This window comes from Alosa pseudoharengus, unplaced genomic scaffold (assembly GCF_046254945.1).
Source record: "Alosa pseudoharengus isolate Yale_2024_CS ecotype anadromous, Long Island Sound unplaced genomic scaffold, YU_APseudo_1.1 YU_APseudo_1.1_scf_13, whole genome shotgun sequence".
NCBI lineage: Eukaryota > Metazoa > Chordata > Actinopteri > Clupeiformes > Clupeidae > Alosa > Alosa pseudoharengus.
Window position 1 is genome coordinate 7,529,816 of NW_027468598.1, and position 25,187 is coordinate 7,555,002.

At 40.2% G+C, this 25,187-nt stretch overlaps 1 protein-coding gene across 1 annotated transcript; it reads left to right on the forward strand.

The window, feature by feature from the left end:
- The first annotated feature begins 12,384 nt into the window (after positions 1-12,384).
- On the forward strand, positions 12,385-18,520 carry olfcv3 (olfactory receptor C family, v3). Its single transcript, XM_076281476.1, has 7 exons — positions 12,385-12,399; positions 15,012-15,232; positions 15,441-15,729; positions 15,946-16,761; positions 16,929-17,153; positions 17,408-17,531; positions 17,622-18,520. The coding sequence occupies exons 1-7, from the start codon at positions 12,385-12,387 to the stop codon at positions 18,518-18,520; spliced, it is 2,589 nt and encodes an 862-aa protein (XP_076137591.1).
- Positions 18,521-25,187: the final 6,667 nt, after the last annotated feature.

Consider the following 25,187-nt stretch of genomic DNA (forward strand, 5'->3'; position numbering starts at 1 on the left):
CTGGGCTCATGGCAAAAGAGGTAGTTATGAGCATGTAATGGCATTTTATAGTCTCTAGGTAATTGTTCGTCCCTGCCCTCTGGCATGTCGGGGCAAATCGATGTACCATAACTTTGCCAAAATGCAGTAATCTGACGCAAATCAACAATGGCGGTGTTGCCCATGGAAACACACCTTGTGAATGGTAAAACAAGCTAAAACTCTACATAACACCTCATGTCATTTTCAAAGTTCTTTGTTTATATCTGATGTTTGAGGTCAGACCGTGTGAGCTCAGACCCCATCTACATGAGAAGGAATGGTTTTGAAAACATTTTTCTTTCCGTTTTCAAAAAGTTTTGCGTCCACATGGTATCCTTTTCAGAAAATACCTCATCCACAAGGAAACTACAATAAGTGAAAACACTGTAGTACATATGCCTGGCCAGTAGGTGGCGATGTAGATGTTTCACACAAATTCATGAAGAAGAGACAATAACATCCGGAGCACTCGTGTCAAACAAGTATTAGCAATAGAGTGTCCCAGTGACTTCCGTTTTACTTCCGCTACAAGGGACCTATCTTTCAAAAAAATATGAACGGGAGTTAATGGAGACATAACAATTATTTTTTGGTCCAGTTTGAATTGTGCCACGAATTTCACATATGATGTGTGTGAATTTAAAAGATAATTTTTCACGTCAAGAAAGTACTGTTGTTCGATAGACTTCAAAAGTTATGTTGGTTTTATGCGAATCCGCTCAGTGGACTACATCTCTTGTCTCGAACGATGTACGTCACCAACGTAATGAAACGATAAGATTAGCTGTTATGCTAGTTAACGGTTGCATCTTGCTGCCTGCTATGTCACTTAACAGTATCTAATGTACAGTCTATGGACGAATACAACTTACCTGATGTGTTTAATCCTCTGACTCATGGTATTTTCATCGGCAAGGAAAGCCCAATTAAGACCTGTTGCTGGTATGCTTGTAGTGTGGCTGTGAATGAGCTAACGTCACTAGCGCGACTGATGGGTTTGTAGTCGTTGGAATTACGATCTTTCACAATGTTGTAATTCAATAGTTACGAAACAAACTGCAACTGTCTTTACATGAAAAATTGTATTTAAAATTGACAAACATCATATGGGTAATTCAAGGCACAAGTCAACCTGGACCAGAAAATAATTTCTTTTTCGCTATAGACTGGTGTTCAAAAAGTTTTGAAAGATAGGTCCCATGGAGGCAAACGGAAGTGGTGTCACTGGGACACTCTATGTGAAAATGCTTTTACGTTTTGATCAGGGATTTCCAACGTTACTTCCTTCGCCTAAACTGACAATAAACAGCTCCACAGTCAGGAAACAATGGCCCTCATTTATGAAACGTGCATACGACATAAAACAGGCGTAGGACAGGCACACGCTCATTTCCTGAGCATGGCATTTATCAACTTGAACGTAAGCGGTGGCTATGCTCAAATCTCAAGTCTCAACTTGTGAAAGCAAGTTTTTGTGGTGGCATAACAGCAGTAAATTGTCTCATTGGAAAGTTGAAGAGTTGAATTCATGGAATATCTTGGACCTACGACTTTTCCTGCACATTTGTAGCCTACTTGCCATAATGTAGCCTAGCCTGTTAGTGATACAAACGTTTCATGAATCACACACGAGCCCAATCGTAAGATGAATTCTGCACTCTGCTGGTTTCTGCACTCAGTTGATAAATGTAGGTCAACCCTTGCCTGTAAATAAATGTACACATTATTCGGATTGTAATTTTTGATGTTTGCAGGCGTTTGCAAGCGGAGAGCGGAGCGGATGGAATTTTGTTGAGCGCTGAGCGCTTTTTAATGTAGAGGCCGGAGCAGCCGTTCTGATCCGCTCCAATTTCGCTCCGATACCGTTCACACCAAAAGCCTGAGGCATGACCAAATCCATTGTAAGTTCGTTGATGGGGATGGAGTTTGTTGAGTTGGCCTGAGCTTTTTGAGGTCTGATGGAAACATTAGTGAATTCTGGTGTTCCAGACATATATTTCCCTGAAAGGAGATAGGTGGGCGTAGCAGGCTACCTCAAAGTGGGATACATCCGACCTCCCAGTTTTCTGTGGCATTATACTTTGAAAACACTTTGGTATGACATCTCTTGATCTGCCCCAGCCTAATAAGGCTATACTGCATGTAAAATAAATAAGTAAAATGATGAGTAAAATAAATAAGGTCATTATTGTATTGTGACTCTGACAAAGACGTGGCAGAACATCGAAACGTTAGTCCCTTATGTTGGCACTTTTAAATAAAATCTGAAGTTTATACATCTGTGTGGCTCCGGTAAAACTCCTGTCTGTCATTATTGTGGATCACTTTCAAACTTAAATTCAAGACTAACTCTCTTCAGACACTCAAATCTTTGAAGGGGTTTGCTTTCCTGCTTCCTTGCATGTAAAAGCCATGTTTATCTTCCAGTAGCCTAAATGGAGTGTAATTTCCCCCAAATAGATACATCAGCATTGAGCCGTGATGTGTTCCCCTGTGTGTGCTATTGTTCATCAGAGGGCCCAAAGCTTGGTCCTGACAGCTTCTGCCTTCAGTATCACATTCACCCTCCTTCTGATGTGCTTATTTAGACCAAAATGTCACATTATCCTAGTAACTTTGGAGGAAAACTGTCATTGGATGGTTAGAGGGAGATTAGGTAATGACTACAGAATATACACTTTGAGTGCATTTTTGTAAAAATAACTCTGCATGCAAATAAGTATATAACCATCGGAAATATATATCGACCTCCCTCTGCTCCTGCTGAATCTATAAATTACATGATCTCTACCATTAATTCTATCAAAGACGCAAACGAGCTAATACTACTGGGTGATTTCAACAAGAATTGGCTTGATAAATCTGCTACTAAGGATAAAAATAGTTTTGGAAATCTTAATCTAACCCAGTTAATCAGTGAACCCACCGGTGTTACAGCAACATGTCAGTCCCTGCTTGACTGGATACTAGTCTCTCATTCACACAGGTTCTTAAAATCAGGAATTATGTCGGATTGTTTCAGCGACCATGCAATTGTCTACTGTATATGGAAAATCAAACTGCCTAAATTACCTCCCAAACTAATCACAATTAGACAATATAAAAAACTAAATGTAGATCAATTTATTAATGATATAATTTCAATTAACTGGGATAGGTATCAGTTAATACCAAGTGTCCAAGATGCGTGGGATTTTTTACATTCAGAACTGAATAGTTATTGACAAACATGCTCCCATGAAAACTATCAAAGTAAAAGGCAGGCACCTTCCTTGGATAAGCGCTGATTTGATTACTCTTTTCAGGCAGAGAGATGCTGCTTGGGCTTCATTCCGTAAGTCTAAGAACCCTGTTGATTGGGATGAATACAGGAGGCTACGAAATCTAAGTAAAACTATGACAAGAAATGCTAAATCTTGCTATTACAAAGACTCCCTTACTGAAGACATCAAAAATCCTAAACAATTCTGATCTAAGATCAAATCAATAACTAATGTATCTAACAAATCTGTACCTAAGCAAATTAAAGTTAAAAATGAAATCTTACAAGAACCATTTGCGATGGCCCAAGCCTTCAATAAGCATTTCTTATCAGTCTCTTCTTTAGTGCCCGAATCATATATGTGTGGTAATTTACAACCTAATAACTTACGGTCTACTAACAGCATATTTTCCTTTAGAACTATAATGCCCTTGGAAGTACAGAATGCCTTAAATGATCTCAAAATGAGTAGTGGTCCTGGGTTGGATGGTATTGAAGCCAGATACTTAAAACTTTCATCTCATGTACTTATGTATCCTTTATGTGATCTTTTCAATATGTCGCTGTCCACCTATGAATTACCTAACATTTGGAAATGTTCACGCATTACTCCCATACATAAAGGAGGCAATGTACTAGATTTGAACAACTATAGACCAATTTCTATAATCTGTGCTGTTGTTAAAGTGTTTGAAAAACTAATTTATAACCAACTGTCATGCTATCTTAATGAAAATAATATCCTGTCACCTTCTCAGTCCGGCTTTCGGTCAAATCACTCTACAACTACTGCCCTACTAAAATTAACAAATGACATTCTTACTGCTTCGAATACTTCTGATCTAACTGGTGCAATTTTTATTGATTTGACAAAGGCTTTTGATTTGGTTAATCATTACATTCTCCTAGATAAACTCCATACCATTGGCCTGTCACGCACTGCATTACTTTGGTTCAATTCATACCTTCACAATAGAAAACAATGTGTGGCTATTAATGGAATAAAATCTGACACAGTAACTCTGCAGTGTGGTGTGCCTCAAGGATCAACACTTGGTCCACTTCTTTTCTCCATATTTATTAATGATCTCCCTTCTATTTGTAAGTGCTCTGTTCAGCTTTATGCTGATGACACGGTCATATACACCTCACATACAAATTTAGTACAGATTGAAGCAGATTTACAGTATGATTTTATTAGCTTACAACATTGGCTTGCAGCTAATAAGTTACTCCTCAATAAAATCAAATCACATACTATGATTTTTGGCACTCGACAGAATATTAAATCCAAATGCAAAACTAATAATTCATGTCGTATTTCCTGTTTGGATGGCACTACTCTGCAGAAAGTTAACTATATTAAATATCTGGGCGTATATCTTGATTCTGAGCTTTCTTTTGACTGCCATATTAATCACATTGTACATAAATTAAATTACAGTCTTGGTCTCCTTTACCGTTCTAGAAAATGTTTCCCATTTAAGGTCAGAAAAAAGATTGCTCTTCAACTTATATTGCCAATCTTGGATTATGCTGATTCTGTGTACTGCATTGCTTCTAATACTACTCTTGCTCCTCTTACGATAATTTATAATAGATTATGTAGATTTATTCTTAACTGCTCACTCACAACTCACCACTGTACAATGTATGAACTTCTTGATTTACCCACACCACATATAAGAAGACAGATTCACTGGTTGCAATTTATCTTTAAATGTGTTCACTTCAACTATCCTTCTTATTTAAAACAGCTCTTAGTTCCTTTTTCCTCCACTCATTATTTAAGACACACTGTACATCTTTTCTTCTCAGTACCTAATGTCTCTAAATCCACGTCCAAAAGAGCATTCATGTTTAAAGCACCTGCTGACTGGAATAACTTACCAGCAAATGTTCGCTCCATCTCATCTTTCAGACTGTTCAAACATGCCTTGGCAACTCATTTTCATACTAACTGTACATGTAGACTTTAACTATTTTCTCATACTTCTCTAGCTACTGAACCACTTGATTTTTTTTTTTTTAGCTACTGATCCACTCAATCTTTCTATTCTCTTCATTTTTCTCATTTTTATTTACAGTAACGCTTGGATATACTCTGAATCTTCATTATTCCCTGTTACTTATTATGCTGTATTTGTAGGCTCTGTGTGTTTTTGTTGTTTGTTTTGAGTTTCTTATTGTGTTGATTGTCTTGTTATGTTCTGTTTTTCTGTTATGTATTGTGTCTATATGTGTGTCTTGTTTCTACTGTATTTTGTCCTGGACCCCCTCGAAAACGAGATGATACATCTCAAGGGGCTATCCAAATAAAATAATTTCAAATATACAGTATTTGGACTATTATGTGGTTGGGATGAGCATTTAGACATATATGCTTCTGGTCTGTGCAGCTGGGCATTCCAAACAGGATTTTAGCAAATGTGTTGTAAGACTGTCCTCTGCTGGTCATTCTAGCTTAGTTCCATAATTTCTCTACCTGAACATGTATGCATATACATTATGAACATGTTCACTAAAATGTATTAAAAGAGGGAAACACTACGACTTCTACATTTACTTAAGTTATTGCTATTGAAATACTTCTATCCATATATCTATACCATGTGGCACTGACTCTAAACAGATGCCTGGTATAGGTTGGTGCATGGAGGATGTTGTTTTGTCATTGTTGTTGTTTGTTTATGCAAGAATGAACCAAAATACGGGCAATGTGTAATCAATTCTCAACCCCTAAATGTATGTAGACTACTATACTGTAAGAAATATTGCGCAGTGTGCACACAAATGTATTAAACTAAAAAATGGGGAAGGAAATTGTAGATGTATAAACTGACACTGAATTTATTGCTATGAAAATATTATATATCAATCTATATAATGATGAACCCCTCAAAAGGAAATGCAGCTATGACAGGTCCAAGGACAGGACATGACATTTCAGAATTCAACAATGCACTGTCAAATACACATATCTGATGGTGTGTGCTATTTGTTTTTGCAAGTTTTATCCTTTGGAAACACTCATGTCCTTAATGACTTCCGTCCAATGGAATTTGATTGGAGCGTGGAACGCTTTTTAATTTAGAGGCCGCTCTGTTCCGCTCCGATTTCGGTCCGATACTGCTCACACCACAAGTCACAAGTCTGTCACGAGCATGTCCAAATCCACTCAGAATTAATTTCTTCCTAATAAAACTAAGACTGTTAAAATACAAAAATTGGGCATTGTAAGCTCATTGATGATAGGGATGGAGTTCGCTAAATATTTTGGAAACTACAAGTCATACAAGTGTACTACAAAACAACTACCATAAATTCTCAAATTATGGCCGGGATTCTATTTATAGCCGGGGCCGTGGTCGTTTCAGACAAATAACGGCCGGCCCCCAAACACAAGCCAGGGTAATAATTGCCTAGGCTACCAGTAGGGCTAGCAGTCCATTAGCACTAGAAGACATTCAGCACGTTTTCCTGCTGGGAATAAGCCGTTTTGAATCAGTTTATTGCCCAAATTCCATTTATGTCAATATTCCGTTTAACCTGTTTACAAGTAGAATCTCACATTTTGAGCATATTCCTGATTAGCAATCAACATTATTCCGAATAAGTCAGCGACGCAGCCTACAAATCTCCCAACGTCATGACGTAAATCTCCGCTGGTGGAATTCCCTCTTTTGGCTGAATACAACGTCTTCAGGGTCTTCCACCTGTATTTCACTTGTTCAGGCGTAGGCCTACGTCGATAGCCAGCCTCATTAAGTTTTTTACAAATCTTTTTAAAAACATCGCTATTATGTAATTTTCTCCTGTCGATGAACTCCATGACATTTGCATGATTGCAAGACATAAGTTTGTCTCCTGGTCTTTCCAAAAGTGTGTGCGTTGTTTCGCCATGATTAAGTATAAGTATATATACTCTTTTGATCCCGTGAGGAAAATTTGGTCTCTGCATTTATCCCAATCCGTGAACTGGCAACCCTCCGGTTACAAGTCCGAAGCGCTAACCAGTAGGCCACGGCTGCCCCTAGGGGAAAGTGCGTGAGAGACTATTGGTTTATTTTATCCTAATTCTGTGCAAATTGAGCATGCGCAGACCTACAACACTCTTCCTCCTGGGAGCATTTAAGGTGTTTTCATGACCCGATATTCCATTTAAAGCAGGCATTTGCTAGGGTGTGCAAACAGTTTATTTGTAAGCCGAATATGGCCTTTTTCGGTTTATTTCAATAGATTGAAAAGATTTAGGCTAAGACACAGGCATATTCGGTTTATTGATTCGAAACCGTTTATTGACTGCAAGGAACCGTGTTGATTGTTTGATTTGTTGTTTTAACTCAATGAAACATTTTATACTGTTGCCAATGAAAAGTCGTTGTCCTACATCAACACTTCGCTCTCAAGCTCAGTCACTTGCCGCCCCCTTCTGAGCTTGCCAGAGGCTGAAGCAGTAGGCCTACTACATTTAAACACAATTGTTGCCGCGACTTGAGGCATTGCAGCTCAGCCATAATTTGAGGATTTATGTGAGCTAGTTGATATGTTTTAAAATAAATGGTCTTTGAGTGAAATATATTGCCGTTGCTCTTCGTTCGTAAGGATTTAAGTTTTCTGTTAAGGTGACAATTCGGCTTGAAGATTATTTCTCCCTCTTTTAAATTGGAGCGAGCGTGGAACCATTTTACTGGAATGGGAGGATTTTTAAGTGGAGCGGGGAGCCAAATTGAGAAGAGCGACCTGAGATGAATTTGAGCGGAGGAGCGGCCGATTGAACAGCCAGTTCTGACACCTGTACATGGCTCTAACACTACGGTGATTGGTCTCATCTATCTTAATCAGCAACAATGATGAGACGGCCTAAAGGGAGCTAGCACACACACCCCCATTCTCATCAACGGGACTGAGGTGGAGCATGTCACCAGCTTCAAGTTTCTGGGTGTCCACATCTCTGAGGACCTCTCTTGGACCCTCAACACCTCTACCTGATCAAGAAGGCTCACCAGCGTCTCTTCTTCCAGAGGAGACTAAAGACAGTCCACCTGTCTCCACAGATCCTGGTGAACTTCTACTGCTGCATCATCGAGAGCATCCTCACTGTTGTGTATGTGGTTTTATGGTATTTTATGCTGGTATGGTTGCTGCGCATTGGTGGCGTTGATGTGATTGAGACATGCGCATTGAGAATGTAGCAGTGTGACTGATTGCAGTTAGTAAAAAGAAAGCTTACGTTAAACCATTCGCCTGGTCTTCATTACCGAATGTGGTATAAAGGTTGAATGTGTGTATAATAGTGTCATACACAAGACTCACCAACTGTGTCACAGTCTGGTATGGCAACTGCTCTGCCTCCGACCAGAAAGCACTGCAGAGGGTGGTGAAAAGTGCCCAAAGTGCATCAACTGTTCCTCACTCCCCTCCGGGCCATCCAGGGCAAGCGCTTGCATAAGCTGCATAGCATCATCAAAGACTGTTACAGGTCTCTCCACACCCGTACCAGCAAGTTAAGAGGAAGCTTCTTCCCTGTGGCTGTCACCCTACTGAACTCTAGCTCTACATCCCGGTGGCAACCAACCAACAAAGCCCACTACACACAAGCAAATGGCTATGAAACAACATCAACAGTCTAGTTTACTCAAAAACCTTGGTAATGCGCTAACTGGCCTAATCTATTTGAAATGTTATCAGCAAAGTCGTAATGTGAAAACTTTGTTTTACAGTAAGTTCTGATAACGTCTGAACTAGGCCTACATAATTACATTAATCTTTCGTGCTAAATAATGATTGCATTTTAACGAGGAAGACTTGAAGCATTTAGAAACACATTGAACTTGAACGCAGACTCCGTAGATTAAGCTACTTGCAATTGCCGTTGTCCATGATCTGACGGTTCCATGGCAAGTCGTTTTTTTAAAGATATGGCAAGTCATCTGCACTGGATAAACTTGAAAGCAGAGGTGCGATTGATTAGGCTACTTGCCATTGTGTGTGCATCCATGGTCAGCTGTTTTAACGTTTAAACTTATGACAAGCCACACTCTAAAAAATACTGGGTTATTTTCTCAACCCAAACGCTGGGTTGAAACTGTTGGGTCATTGTGTGGGGTTGTTTTTACTCATGTTGGGTTATTTTCTGTAACCCAGCTTGTTGAGTTGATAGTTTAGGACAGCGCCCCTCCTCTCCCCCACCTGACATTAGTCACTACCCAGCACCAGGGTAACTTTAACACAGCTGCATAGTTATTTGAGAGTTCGGGGAAATCGTTATTCTTTCAACCGTCCATGCAGTCCAGCAGCTGTCAACATGCAATGGAAATCAGGCGATTTTGGAAGGTATGTGTCTGCTTTTAACTTTTTTTTTTTTTATTCAGACGGATTTTAAAAGTCCACCCAGAGATAACCTTCGTGATATGGATTTGCCTGCCAATTTCGTTCAGCCTCAAGCTGGTTAAGAATTGTGTCATTCAAGCCAGCTAACGTTAACTAACATTAACTTACAGTTACTGCTCACAAAGACAGACTCTTAAAAACATAGTTCTGTGTTCACTGGGTATGAACTGCTGAACAGAAACAAAACAAACTTTTACAACGAACTAAAATTTTCATACCAACAGCTGGCTAGGTTAACGTTAGCAGACGGTTGGTGTGCTAACGTTAACTAGATGTACCGCATAGCGGTACAAAATATGACCGCCGCTCAGTCCTGTACATCCGTTCCGCGAAAATAACTCACACTAATCAATTTGTCTCCATCTTTTACTCCATCCCCCACTCTTGAAACTTTTGTGTATGCTTGTTTGGCATGCCTGTGTGTGTGCGGCTGCACAGAAAGTAGCCTACTGGCGCTGAAAAGGTGAATAGATTGTAGAATAGCCAAAGAAGTTGTAGCATTGTTATAAAACCTTTAAAATCTGGATTGCAACTAGATTGATGAAAGGTAACTTAAACCTGTAGGCCAGTGGTTTTCAAAGTGGGGGCCGGGGCCCCCTGGGGGGCCGCAAGGGGGTGCCAGGGGGGCCTCAGCAACTTGGAAGGAAAAATAAAAGCAACAAATAAATACATTTGAAAAATGTAAAATATACCTATTACTATGAGGGTTGTTATACAATGCCATTATAATAATGTGTCGCATATCTGAACATTATATTTTCCATAATAATGACTGGGAATAATAGTAAAGTGATAGCTCTCATATAGAAGACAGCCCCAAATACAATTTTTACACACTGTATGCTCCATCGCGAAGTGTTTGTGGCTAAAATAATTATTAGGATTAGCTTAATGTATTTTTACATTTGCCGTAGTTTTCTTGATGGTCACGGGGGTCCTTGGCCAGAACCTAGTGGTATTTGGGGGGCCTTGTCGTGGAAAAGTTTGGGAAGCCCTGCTGTAGGCTACATTGTATTTGGGAAAAGCAAAAGGTATCAGCATAATGTTATATTTTTATTTATTTTTTAATAAACAAAAACATCTCTGTCAGTTCCATGCCGTTTTCAACAGCTATCAAAAACAAAGGTCATTTGTTTTTGAAAAAATGCATCAGGGAGTTATGACAAAACTGTAACTAACAAACTAGATCCTAATAGAAAGCTGTTAGCTTCCCTAAGCTACAGGTAGGCCTATAAGGTAGGCCTATTTACAACATAAATTGTCAATAGGCTATGCTGGCGACACAAATAAAATCTCCTCGTATCAAGCGGACTTAAACTGCCATGTCGTGGCGAAAAGTTGTAATAAAATTCACGCAGCTCCATGAGTCAAGAAAAGCGCAAATGAAGTAGCCACTTCTAAATGGGACCCACTACACAGTAGCTTAAGGTGTGTTGCTAAAGCAGCCATAATGAAATGAAGGTGTCATTGTTTGGATACTTCACACACACGTGCTTTTTAATCTCACAGACTACAAATACCAAGCTGGAATCAAAGCACATCGATTCCCTTCTCACACCCTGCATGCACTTAAAACAAATAAACAGGCGTCTCAGTCTCACGCATGTACAGTATAGGCAAAACTGTATCAGACCGGTGTAACGTTGGTAAATCTTCCATTGCACAGAATGATTTTTGTAGCACGTGCAACAAATGACAGTCGAAAGATATAATTACAGTGCTGCTATCAATTTGCTTGGTATAAGCGCATTTATAGTTTTCTACAAATGCAATCAAATTGGCCTCCATCACTCAACCAACGCTAACGGTAACATTATTGTACCTAAGATTAACGTACCTACAGTAAAAACCAAGCATGTCCGATAAACATTCTCAGATTTATTTCGGCTTCAAGAAGAAATGGAAATTACATCTCATGTGAACATCGTCCTATACTTATTAGACGTTCTCTGCGGTAAACTACAGTCCTTGTATCTATTACCTATCGCCAATACTGGAAATGCAGCCATGATGATGATGATGATAAATATTTGGCTTTCTTTTAATCCTACTGAATTTGTAATTATGTATCGGCCATTCTAATACCGATATATGTGCGTGCCTGTGTGTGTGTGCATGTGTATATGTGTGCACCGCCATCTACAGGCCAATGAGTGTACAGTCACTAAATGTACACATAACCTACATTTTTTATGGATGAAATTCTACGAAACTTGGCATACCCCCAGAGAATGCCAGGTCAATCATACACATAAAATTTGGTGCAGTTATGAACATCTTAACTGAAGATAGGGGCGATTAAAGCAGAATGATATTGCATTTTCATTTTTTACCGGGGGGGTGCAAATCACAAATGAGTGATTATGGGCCAGGTTGATGTGGGCCCTTGAGACCAACATACCATAAAAGATTCTTAATCCTCAGTGCCACGGTTCAGGTAGTTATTTAGGAAAAACTGCTTTTTTCGCGGTTCGGGGGGCCCAGCACGGGGGGGGAGTGGCCCCCTGGGACGAAACTAAATTTTTCAGTAAAAGTCTAGTGGGGCTACATACCCACCAAATTTCATGTGCACCGGTGTTTCGGTGCACATTCAGAGAGTAGATGACGGGGGAAAAAAAAAAAAAAATTGACAATCATTATATGACCGCTTCGCTAGCGGCGGTCATAATTAAATATGCTTCGTGGTAGTGCAGCATGTGTGTCAGCTAATGTATACAGTCGAAGTAGTCACTTCACACGTAGCCTACGGTAATCATCAAGCCAAACAACATATTACCCTAATTTATTCAGGGTGGCATCATATTAGCCATGTAACTTACTGGGTGGTTTTGGTGGTAACATTAACGTTACACACAACTTGGACTTAACTAACTGAATGTGTTAACATGAGCTAGCTAAAGGTATCACTGCCACTAACGTTAACATTACTGAACGTATGTTTGTCACTCTGCTGTTAAACAGCTCCATGAGGTGCTCATGGTTTCCGAGTGTGTTGCGCTAATATTTTGTCTCATGGGGGATTTTTAATATTTGTCAACATCATTCACTGATAATGGTTCTGAAAGTCTTGATACAAAGTTCTGTAAATAACAGTGATTAATTCACTCTTTTTCTTTCTTTGATTGACAGGGCTGATCCCCAAATGGACCGTGGAATCTAGCTGCCTTCATGGAAGTAACTTGCATGCTTCTTTTAGAGTAGGCTATCCGTTCAAAAATAAAGTAAACTGTCAAATAAATAATTATGTCGAACTGTTTTATTTCATTGCATGGCTATTGTTGCCCCTTTTCTCTCAATGCAACCCAAATACTGGGTTTGGAAAACCCGACAACTGGTAATTTTAACTAGCAGTTCTGTTGATGTAACCCAGTGGTTTGGGTTGAATCTATACCCAATATACTGTGTGAATTGTACTCAACATTTATATAGTTATAACCCAGCACATTGGTTACATTTACCCAGTCTATTGTACCAATTTAACTAACGTTGTGTTGATATAACCCAGCGTTTTGGGTTAGAATCATACCCAATCTGCTGGGTTTAATAATGTACCCAGACCATTGGGTTAGGATAACTCAATGTGGTGTTGGTCCAATAGTTAACCAGCGCCTGGGTTATATTTGGGTTATTTTTAACCATTTTTTAGAGTGTACCTGCAATTAGAATTATGTCTAGAAGCAATGAAACTACCGATAATAAATTGAATATATAGTGATAATAAATTGAATATATTGATAATAAATTGAATATATAGTTCAATTTAATGTTCAAATTTGTTTTATCATTAAAAATAAATCAACTCATGCTTTCGACAATTGGTTTGGCCATTTCATTATAAAAACAAAATACCGGTTCAGGCACCGTTTTGGCACTGGCACCGTTTTAAAAGTATTAATTTAGCACCAGTATCAAATAAAACCCAAACTATACCCAGCTATAGACTTTTTATACACCAAAAGTGAAATGAGTCTGATAAAACAACTAGGAATGGTAAGACCAGTGAAATAGCTATTCTATCTGTTGCCAGATTGTGGCCCTATGCCAGACATGCACACAATAAACTGATATTTCAGTCATGTCAAGCAATGTATGGCGAATTTGTGACACAATGTGTTTGTGTTTATGGGGTGAAATATTAAAATTCATTGTATCGCCACTTCAACATAAGATATCATATCATATCATATCATAACATCTTGACATCATGTATACCAACTTTGATATGAATCTGATAAATTGTCTTGAAGAAGTGCTTCAAAATTGATCATGTCACAATGTACAAAATCCCAATTACCTCACTTCCTATTGGGTGTGGCTAATGCAGTGTACATGGGAAAGTTGTCCGTCTTGAGGAGTTACACACACCTCCCAAATTTTGTGCGTGTAGCTGAAGCTACTGTATATGGTAGGCACAAGACTCAGTGACACAAGGGGGCGCTGTGGAGTTCCTGAGCCACACCCAGGGCCAAGGTTTTGTCACTGACTGTTATCTATGACAATTGATTTAAATTCATCTCATCTCCATTTCAGCATATTACAACATATCAAAAATATTGGCACAATATAATATCAGTAACATCTTGACATGTATACCACATTTGACATGAATCAGATGAACAGCCTATGAGAGGTGCATCCAAATTGATCATGTGACATCAGTGCAATACCCATTATTTCTGTTGCCAGTTGGTGGCACTATGCCAAATCTTAGGAGCCACCGCAAAAAAAGCGAAGGGGAAGGAAAAGCGAAGCACGGCAGGAGACCGGCAACTATAATAATCCTTACAGTAACAATAGGGCTTTGCATCTCCTGTGCTCAGGCCCTAAATATGGAATATACATTTCAGAGCAGAAAGAATTGATACCGTGTGCTCAACACTGAAAGAAATTCTTAATATCAACATCATTTCAAGAAGAGTATTTTTGGCGGTTTGTGTCCTATCAAAATGTCCTTACCTAAATTATACCTAGAATTTCACTTTGGAATAAATAAAGTTTCTATCTATCTATCTATCTATCTATCTATCTATCAAAATTTTAAAACAACAAATATATTTATTTTATTTCATAACATTTACTCATTTTAAGTGACAAATCACAGGTACACAGGAGGATTAATGAACCCCTTTTGGTATACGTAAATTATCAGATATATGTGTAGCTTGGATATCGAATGCCATACGTCCTTGGGGATTGTTTTTATGATGATGTCATTTTGGTCAAAGCAACGTTATTCCAGGTGAACTGAAAGGTGGACAACTGTGTTGAGTACTGCGGTTATAAAACAGCACTTGTGTCTCCCTTCCCACTCCATGAGAGACACCAGTGTTGTCAGAGGATGACTCCCCGTCTCCTATGCTCCTTGGTCCACCATCTCTCTGTTCTTCTTATTCCTGCCTTGGCACTGGAAACACCATGTGCTCTGCAGGCACATTTTGAGGCTGGCTTTAAAGCTGATGGAGATTTTATTATTGGAGGCATATTTCCTTTGCATTACAATATGGAGATGCCAGACCTAAACTCTACCTACAAACCGCCACCGATACAATGTAATGGGTGAGTGAGAGTCAAATATTCTAATTTATAAAACATAAAACATGCAAGTTTGTTTGTAAATAGTCATATTGTAATATATTTTGTTTTTCACAGATAAAATGGCTTGACTGGACCTAGTCCACTACTACCATACATATGTTTTTTTTTGTTTTGTTTGCTGCAATAGAGATCCATTCATACTCGGTGACATATTTTTCTCTGTATGCAGGTTTGACCCACGTGCCTTCCGCTGGGCCTTAACCATGAGGCTGGCTGTGGAGGAGATTAACAACAGCAAAGATTTACTACCTAACCACACACTGGGCTATAAGATTTTTGACTCCTGTGCATACCCTTTAACTGGTCAGCGGGCAGCTTTGGCTATACTAAATGGACCCAGTGAAGTCAGTAGCCCACTGTGCTCTGGTTCTGGTCCATTAATAGCTGTTATTGGAGAGTCAGGGTCTGCTCAGTCAATAGTGGTGTCCAGGATTCTTCAACCTTTTAGGATACCAATGGTATTTTTACTCTGTGAAGATTTGACAAAAATGTTTACTTTGTGAAGATGTGAAAACAATGTGTTGGTTGAAGCTATATTATAAAAATAATACTAACACTGATTTGTTTCATATTCTTAAAGCATTGGGAAGTTTCTAGTGTGTAATGTACATTGTGTAATGACTGAAAAGAATTAACAGCAAAATAAGGAAAACGTGAAATTATCTGTCTTTCAGATCAGCTACTTTTCCTCTTGTGCCTGTCTCAGTGACAGAAGGGAGTTCCCCACCTTTTTCAGAGTAATTCCCAGTGATGACTACCAGGTTAAAGCCATCGCCCAGCTCCTGCAGCACTTCAACTGGACGTGGGTAGGTGTGGTGCGAGGGGACCATGAGTATGGCCGCTTTGCCCTGCAGGGCCTCCTGAGAGAGCTGATGGGCACAGGTGTCTGTGTTGCCTACCAGGAGATGATTCCTCTGTTGTATGACCGGCAGAGAGCCCTCAAAATCATTAATGTCATGCAGACCTCAAGCGCTCGGGTAGTGGTGGTCTTTTCTGCTGAGGGTGAGCTCACCCCTTTCCTGAGAGACTACATGGAGCAGAATGTCACAGGGATCCAGTGGATTGCCAGTGAGGCGTGGGTGACTTCCTCTGTTTTCACTGGGAGTGAATACTACCCTTTCCTGGGGGGCACGATTGGCTTTGGGATACGAAAAGGCCAAATCCCAGGTCTTAGAGATTACCTGATGACAGTGGACCCATGGCATTACCCCTCTAATGCCCTTGTACAGGAGCTATGGGAGACTCTCTATGGCTGTTCTCCCAATAACACAACTGGAAAAACCCAATTGCCACCCTGTACAGGGCATGAGACTCTGCTAGAGCAGCACTCTGCCTATATGAATACTTCAAGCCCTCGCATTTCCTACAATGTGTACAAAGGTGTATATGCTATTGCTCATTCCATGCACAACCTCATGCACTGTAAATCTGGACAGGGGCCATTCAAAAATTCTTCATGTGCAGACATCAACAACATCTATCCATGGCAGGTATTACTGACCCAATTGATTTATTAATTAGAAATCCCTGTGCACAGCCAATAAACAGGTATTGGTTGGTAGCAGAAACATATGAAGGAAAATCAAAATCTTTATTTTCTTCAACATTGGTACATATTGTGTGATTTTATGTGTTTTTTTTTTTAAATAATGTAAAGCTTCAGCACTACCTTCAAGACGTATCCTTCACCATATCAGGAGAAGAAGTAAACTTTGATGAAAAGGGGGATTCAATTCCATCATATGACCTTATTAACTGGCAGAGAGGCCATGAAGGGAACATTGAATTCATTAATGTCGGACTGTTTGACGGTGCAAAGGAAGCTGGGAGAGAGCTGCTCATACAGGACAAAATGATCATGTGGACAGGCCATCAGAGCAAGGCAAGCTGCTCACAGTGTGTTTTTGAATACATGAGATGCCATCTTTTCAAGTTCTTTAGGGTAGAGAGGAGGTGAGTGTAACAAAAAATGGCTGTAATGGGTGTAAATGGCTGCACAAACTTAGGCCAAGAAATCTCTTTGAAGATTGTGCAACTGTAATAAACGACAGGATATCATACCCTCCATATCATTTAGAATATCACTGCACTTGATGTCTGAAATAAGAGTGATTCCCTGCGCTTTGTGACAAACAGGTGCTGGTGTCTGTGTGTAGCGACAGCTGCCCTCCAGGATCCCGGAAGGCTGTCCGTTCTGGGGAGCCTCTGTGCTGCTTTGACTGTGTACCATGTGACAGTGGCAAGATTAGCAATGAGACAGGTGAGGCCCCATCATGAAATATTATACTTCTCCTGAACAACCATTTTTAACGTTTTAATGTTTTAAATTAATATTCTTCTCTCCCTACAGATTCAATAGACTGCATGTCCTGTCCTGAAGACTTTTGGTCAGATGCTAAGGGAACTCACTGCATACCCAAGGTTGTTGAATTTCTTTCCCACGATGCAATGGGAGTGACTTTGACAGTGATAGCAGTTGTAGGTGCCTGTCTCACGATTTCTGTTCTAGCAGTATTCCTCTATTACAGAAGCACTCCCATTGTCCGTGTGAACAACTCAGAACTGAGTTTCTTCATCCTATTGTCTCTCACTCTATGTTTCCTGTGTGCACTGGTGTTTATCGGAGAACCTACAGACTGGTCCTGCATGCTGCGCCACACTGCCTTCAGTATCACATTCTCCCTATGCATCTCATGCATCCTGGGCAAGACCTTAGTGGTCCTTGCTGCTTTCACAGCCACTCGGCCTGGAAACAACATAATGAAGTGGCTGGGGCCGAAGCAACAGAGGGTCATCATCTTCTCCTGTACTCTGGTTCAGGTGATAATCTGTGCTGCCTGGCTCATTGCTGCTCCCCCTTTTCCCTCGAGAAATACCCAGTACCAGCGCTCCAAAATTATTTTGGAGTGTAGCGTGGGCTCTGATTTGGCTTTCTGGTGTGTTCTGGGGTATATTGGACTTCTGGCCTGTCTGTGTTTTGTGCTGGCCTTCTTGGCCCGGAAGCTCCCTGGAAACTTCAATGAGGCAAAGTTCATCACATTTAGCATGCTGATCTTCTGTGCTGTTTGGTTAGCCTTTATCCCAGCCTATGTTAGCTCGCCTGGAAAGTTCACCGTAGCTGTGGAGATTTTTGCCATTTTGGCATCCAGTTTTGGCCTATTACTGTGCTTATTTGCTCCAAAGTGTTACATTATCTTGGTACAACCAGAGAAGAACACTAAGCATCACTTAATGGGGAAAGAAAAGTAACCAAAATAACATGTAATATTCAGGAACTGGTAAAATCAAGTACATGTATGCAATGTTAGAATAACATCTCATTGAAATCTTGTGGTGTGAATTTACTTTTATCTTGATGGTAAACTGATTGTCCTAACAGTCCATTGGATAGATAGACATGATCAATCATTAAATAACTAGATGTACCGCAGAGCGGTACAAAATATGACCGCCGCCCAGTCCAGCACATTTTTTCCACAAAAATAAGTCACGCTGAAAGGCATATATGATTCTAACTGTCTCACTGATTTGCATTATGCACACTCAATTCTCATGGTATCTGCTAGACCAGTGGTTTTCAAAGTGGGGGCCGGGGGCCGTGGGGGGAGTGCCAGGGGGGCCTCAGCAAGTTGGAAGGAAAAATAAAAGCAACATTTGAAAAATGGAAAATATACCTACCTATACCTATTACTATGAGGGTTGTTATATAATGCCATTATAATAATTTGTCGCATATCTGAACATCTGAACATTATATTTTCCATGATAATGACTGGGAATAATAGTAGAGTATGTTGCACCTGAGTCGCAGGACCAGCCAAACTATGAAAAAAACTGTGACTTATAGTCCGGAAAATACGGTAATAACACATCAAGGGGGTCCTTGGCCAGAACCTAGTGGTATTTGGGGGGCCTTGTCGTGGAAAAGTTTGGGAACCCCTGTGCTAGACAACAAGTACCAAAACATAATTAGTTCATAGATTTCACATGTAAAATACATTTTATACAACCCCACCCCCATCTTGCCTGTTCATAATTCTGAGAAATTCTTGAATTGTGTGCATGTGTGCGTGTACATGTTTATGTTTATGTGTGTGTGGGTGTGTGCGTGCTTGTGTGTGTGCCTGTGTATGTGCCTGTGTGTGTGTGCATGTGTATGCATGCGTACATATGTCTACTGTGTGAGTATGTGTCATATGTATGATTAAGTCAAGTCAAGTCAGTTTTATTTGTATAGCGCATTTAACATGCACAGAGTGCAACCCAAAGCGCTCCACATATAAGACATTGTCATTGACACATAGACTAACAAAGACAATAGCTAGCGGACGGAGCAGCGTAGTCGCCAGCGTACCCGTGACACCAAGACATAGAACTACATTTAAGAAATAACAAACGCAAAAGATGCCGGACGGAGCGGCGTGGTCGCCAGCGTACCCGTGACACCAAGACATACAAGACAGACAACATACAAATTAATAGATAAAATAAATAAAAATTAAAAATAAAATTAGTCTAATTTCCAACCGGCTGAAAATGTCCAAGGGCAATGATGACTCGCGTGAAACTGCGCACAGCTTTGTCTCCGTAACCGATGCAACGCCCGCAAAGTTACACTCACTGGCAGTCTGGAGATAACGTTAACGTTAGGCCTTGTTAGTCTGGAGATCACTAGAAGCATAACAGTCCGAAGTCGTGGCCGATCTTGTAGATCAGCAACTCGGTGGACTTTTTACAGCGACAGTTTGTTGGTCCGTAATGCAGAGTTCTTCAACGTTAACGTTAACGTTAGTCTGCTCAATCCAGACTCCAGGCAGTTGGCATGGCAGCTCACAGGTCAGAAACAGCTCGGCGGCCTCGGCAGATCTTTCGCAGAGTAGCTCCAGCTGCTGTCCCTAGAAATCCCCTCGACCAGACAGTGAAGTGCAGCACCGGCTCACAGATGGATGGGAAGGATTTCAGAGGCCCAGAGCAAAAGCTAACGTTAGCCATAGCAAGCTCCCAATGGATAAACGTTAACAACATCAGCCGACCTGAAAGCAGTAAAAAGGACTAAGAGAATAACATGAAAACTATAAAAAAAAATAACGTACATAAAGAGAGAAAACATTTAACTAGACAAATCAATACAAAAAATAAACATGACATTATGTACACATGATTACTGTGTATGTGTGTGCGTGTGTATCTGTTTATGCACATGTGTGCATATGGAATGGGTTAACATGACCCCTGGAGGCAAACATACGCAAAAAAAAATTGGTCATCCTAGGCCCTACGGTTCTCAAGATATTCACAGAAAACTCTGTTGCTGTACGGTCACTAAATGTACACATAAATTCATTTATTGTATGGCCCCCCATGAACGAAAGTCCACGAAACTTGGCATGCATTCGGAGGGTGTCATAATGATCCTACACTTTTAATTTCGTGCAGTTTTGGCCATGTCAGCCAGAGATATTGTGATTAAAACACCTAATCTTTTGCTTTTTAATTTTTAACTAGGTGGCGCTATACATGAAATAAGTGGTAATGGGATGGGTTGACATGGCCCCTTAAGACCAGCATACAAAAAAAGGTGGTCCTCCTAGGCCCTGCGGTTCTCGAGATATTCACAGAAAACTGTGTCTGGCCACCTACAGGCCAGTTGGTGTACAGTAACATAAATTAATTTATTGTGTGGCCCCCCATGAACGAAATTCCACGAAACTTGGCGTGCATTCAGAGGGTGTCATAATGATCCTACACTTCCAATTTCATGCAGTTTTGACCATGTTAGGTCACAGATACCTGCGATTACAACACTTCATTTTTACTTTTTTGTTTTTAACTAGGTGGCACTATACATGAAATGAGTGGTTATGGAATGGGTTGACATGGCCCCTTAAGATCAACATACAAAAAAAAGGTGGTCCTCCTAAACCCTACGGTTCTCGGGATATTCACAGAAAACTGTGTCTGCCCTACCCTTTTTTCGGGGGGTCCAGTCCAGCGGGGACGGGGGGGGGATGGCTACAGATCAAAACGAAAAACGATGGTTCCATGCTATCCATGTGGGGCTACATGCCCACCAAGTTTCGTGTACCCCGGTCTTTCAGTGTTCCGGGATTCCTTGACGGAAAATTTGCCAGCTTCGCTGCGCGGCGGTCATAATAAGTGGAAATATTTCAATCAAATAAATAAAGGGTCATTCCACGTCAATTCAACTAATACAGCCAGTTTTACGGGGTAAGGGGGGGGGGGGGTTAGGCTCATGAACAATGCTGACTCAGACATTCACCATGTCACCTCCATCTGGAAGCAAACATGGCCAATACTAATCTATTTGCTCTCTCCTCGGCCCTTGGTCCTCTAGCTCAGTGGTTCTCAAATGGGGGTACGCGTCAGGGTTGTGCACAATTCGAATTGCAATTCTGCTTCCTGTTTGCTACCTCAATTGAAATGCAAGTGAAATTCAAGAATTTAATTGGAATTTAAGAGCCAGTTTCAATTCAGTTCTGGAATTTTGCACAAGCCTGGTACGCGTACCCCTGGGGGTACGTGAAGGCAGGGGGTACGTGAGATTTTAACCCTTAGAAGCCGATTGACGCAAAGTGCGTCAAAAAACACATCCTTTCTTCTCTGTTGCATTGCTCCGCTGTTCATAGCAGCGAGATGAAGCCTTGATTGCGTGACAGAGCAGAAGAGGGGCTTTCCAACGAGACCACGCACTTGTCTGTACGTTAAAGTATGAAGATTAAAAAAAATCATGAAATTAAATCAAATTGCATCATATTTACAGTATACTTCTCTGCGTTCACCTGCGCACCAATACTCTCGTTTGAATTACTCGCGAACCCGTGAACGCATAGATATGGCAAGCATGTCAGATGAAAGAGGAGACACAGGGCTATCCATTGGTACCAAGTATGTCGATCCTTCTGGCTTATGAAAACAGACGAAGTGACTGCAAAATAATAACGTCATGTACAAAAACCAACTGCACACCCATTAGGCTACTGTCGTTTGAATTACTCGCGGACCTGTGATCGGATAGATATGCCACGCATGTCAGATGAAAGAGGAGGCACAGAGCTATCATTTGATACCAAGTACATCCTTCTGGGTTATAAAACAGAATAAAAAATTATAACTTCATATATAGCTCGACTTACCTCACGTTTTTGTCTGTTTTTGTGGCAAAGCATGTTTATAATCCAACGCTATTGTGTGTTTCTTTATGGCAAAGAATGTTCATAATCCGGTTTTGAGATCCTAGCAGATTCCTGCATGGCATCCAATTCAAGGCTCACATTGAATCCCAATTTGTTCGACAAAGAAACACCTTTTTTGCCTTTACTTTGTTCATGGCAATGCAGTAAAAAGTTGTAGAGAATCATGAGTGCAGACAGGCACACGCTAACACGTAAACTCGTGTTACAGATATGGAGCGCAGAAAGGTCATTTTTTTAATCACTAAATAAAAAAATGGCATTTATTTCTGTAAGGCGCACACCACATCTAAATTGCTCATCCCCAGAGAATCCCTCCACCATGGCAATGATATTGCCAGATTAAGGACAGTCTGCCATTACATGCATGTAGAGCTATGAGCTTGCTGTGGTGAGATACATAATATAATAATATCAAAATATAAGATTTTTTATAATACGCTTTTTATATTTTAATTCTTTAAAAATCAAAATAAAAGCAATGTTAGTACTAATACATGAAATGATAGCAGATCTGTATAGCCTAGACTCAGCCGGAAAAAAACCCAATATATAATATGTGTGTGTGGCACTTACAATGACCAGAATAAATCCTTGTGAATAAATGTAGTGAAAATGCCCTAAAAACAGCTTAGGGTACTAAGGGTTCAAATATACATATATTTAAAAAGTAGAATCCATGCAAAAATACTTAAAAAACAATTATTTAATAAATATTTCAGGAAAATATACGTGTTTATCAGTTCCAAAGTTTAATAAATTAGACACTGATGGCACAGTGCTCTGTTTTAAGTCTTTTTTCTCAACTAAAAATGCTTTGCGCTGGTTAGGGGGTACTTGGCTGAAAAAAATATTTCACAGGGGGTACATCACTGAAAAAAGGTTGAGAACCACTGCTCTAGCTCGTGCTCGTCTAAATCACTCAAAGCTCAACGTCATCGAAGATTAGAGTATTGGTCTAATTGCAACCAGAGGAGGTGAGAATGAAGAGAGAGGAGAAAGGGCCGATACGCAAGGAAACACAATAGCATGCTATGCGGAAATGTTTTCAGTCGAAATTGTGCGATCATTGGTCCAAGCTGCCAAGATGAAAAGTTACCTCCCACATATGTCAACTTTCGGTTTCAAACAAGTTCGTAACGATTTATTAGTGACAATAAATTGCTAAATAGACCAAGAAAATATCTTTATATCCTGGAACTACCATGCAAACTTAAAGGGACACCAGGCAACGTTTTCATGTTAATTAATCATCTTCGTAAGTCGGTATATGGTTAAATGACTCATTACGGGGCGAATGAAGGTTCTCTCGCCCACCCCTACTGCCTGTAGGAAGAATATCCCACTTGCAAGTTCGGTGTATCCTACCCGCCGACCGAAGCAGGATCAGTTTACAGCACAGAGGCAGGCTAATGAAACGCTAGAGATTGTTGCAAACGTGTGTATAATGGCAGAGCCGGCGAAGAAGCAGCGAAAACCCTTGACGGAAGACGCAAAGAAAAGGAAAAGAGCTTCAGACCGAGCGAGGGGGAGTTTCGTAGAGAAAAAGCATCAGGCTTGCATCCCTTTAAAAAAGTGGATGCCTATTTTGTTCACGTGTTGTATTTTAATAAGTATTCATTCATGACTTAAGAACTATCAAACATTACCTCATTATAGATAGATAGATAGATAGATAGATAGATATTTTGTTCAAATTTTAGAAATTATCAGGGTCAATAAGAGGGAATACTCCATGTTCATAGGATATTTTTAGGCTTTGGTATACGTTCATATTCTCTGCAATTTGTGTGTAACAATGATCTGTTTATTCTAGCCTATAAGGTGATGCTTTCTCCGCATCATGAGTAATTAACGTCTCGTAAAAGAGATGCGTGAGTGAACAGGTTGTTTCAGTTCTCATATCTTTCTCTCCTTGAATACTCCATTGTACTCCATACATTCCTTCCTCATTTCCTTCACAAAATGAATTAGAAGAAGGGGTTAGGACAGGAAGAAGGAAGAAAGGAAGGAAGGAAGGGAGGGAGGATGGACGAATAGAGAAATGAGATGCACCCCTTGAGAGATGAGGTCAACTGCGAGCTTCGAGAATTATCTAGCCAGTCAATGCTGCCCCCTGGATTTCAAACTTAGTCATTGCCAAGAGAAAATGTGGGGGAATATGCCAGCACATATAGAGCCAAAGGGGGCCCTAATACTCCACAACCACCAACACCTCAGCAACCTCAACCACCACCTGACCTGCAGCCACGTCAGTCTCCTAGTGGCCCCCAGTTAGACGTCACAGCCCGTGGTGTCCAGAGGGTCCACCAGAACATGCCCTGACCTGCTGGCCCTGTGAGCAAAGGCAAGGCTGCTCCGCTGTAAAAATTGTTTCTGTGTGTAACAATTTCAGTTAATCTGTCTGTGTTTGCTAACTTTGAAAACTTAGTTTACCCTTATCCTAGATCAGGATATGTATTTGTTTCATTTTCACTGTTTAAAATATATAATACACTACTGGATTAAATCATTAAATTCAGATGGAGAGGGAAATGCCGTTGGTTACATTGGGACCACAGTATCCTAATCTTTCAAGTCCTTCACTTCCATTTTAAGAACATAAATCTATAATATCTTTGTTTTCTTCCACATTAAATAATTATATCTACTATGTGGTGGTAAAAATACTCTCTCTCTCTCTTCATTAAATGTATACATTACTT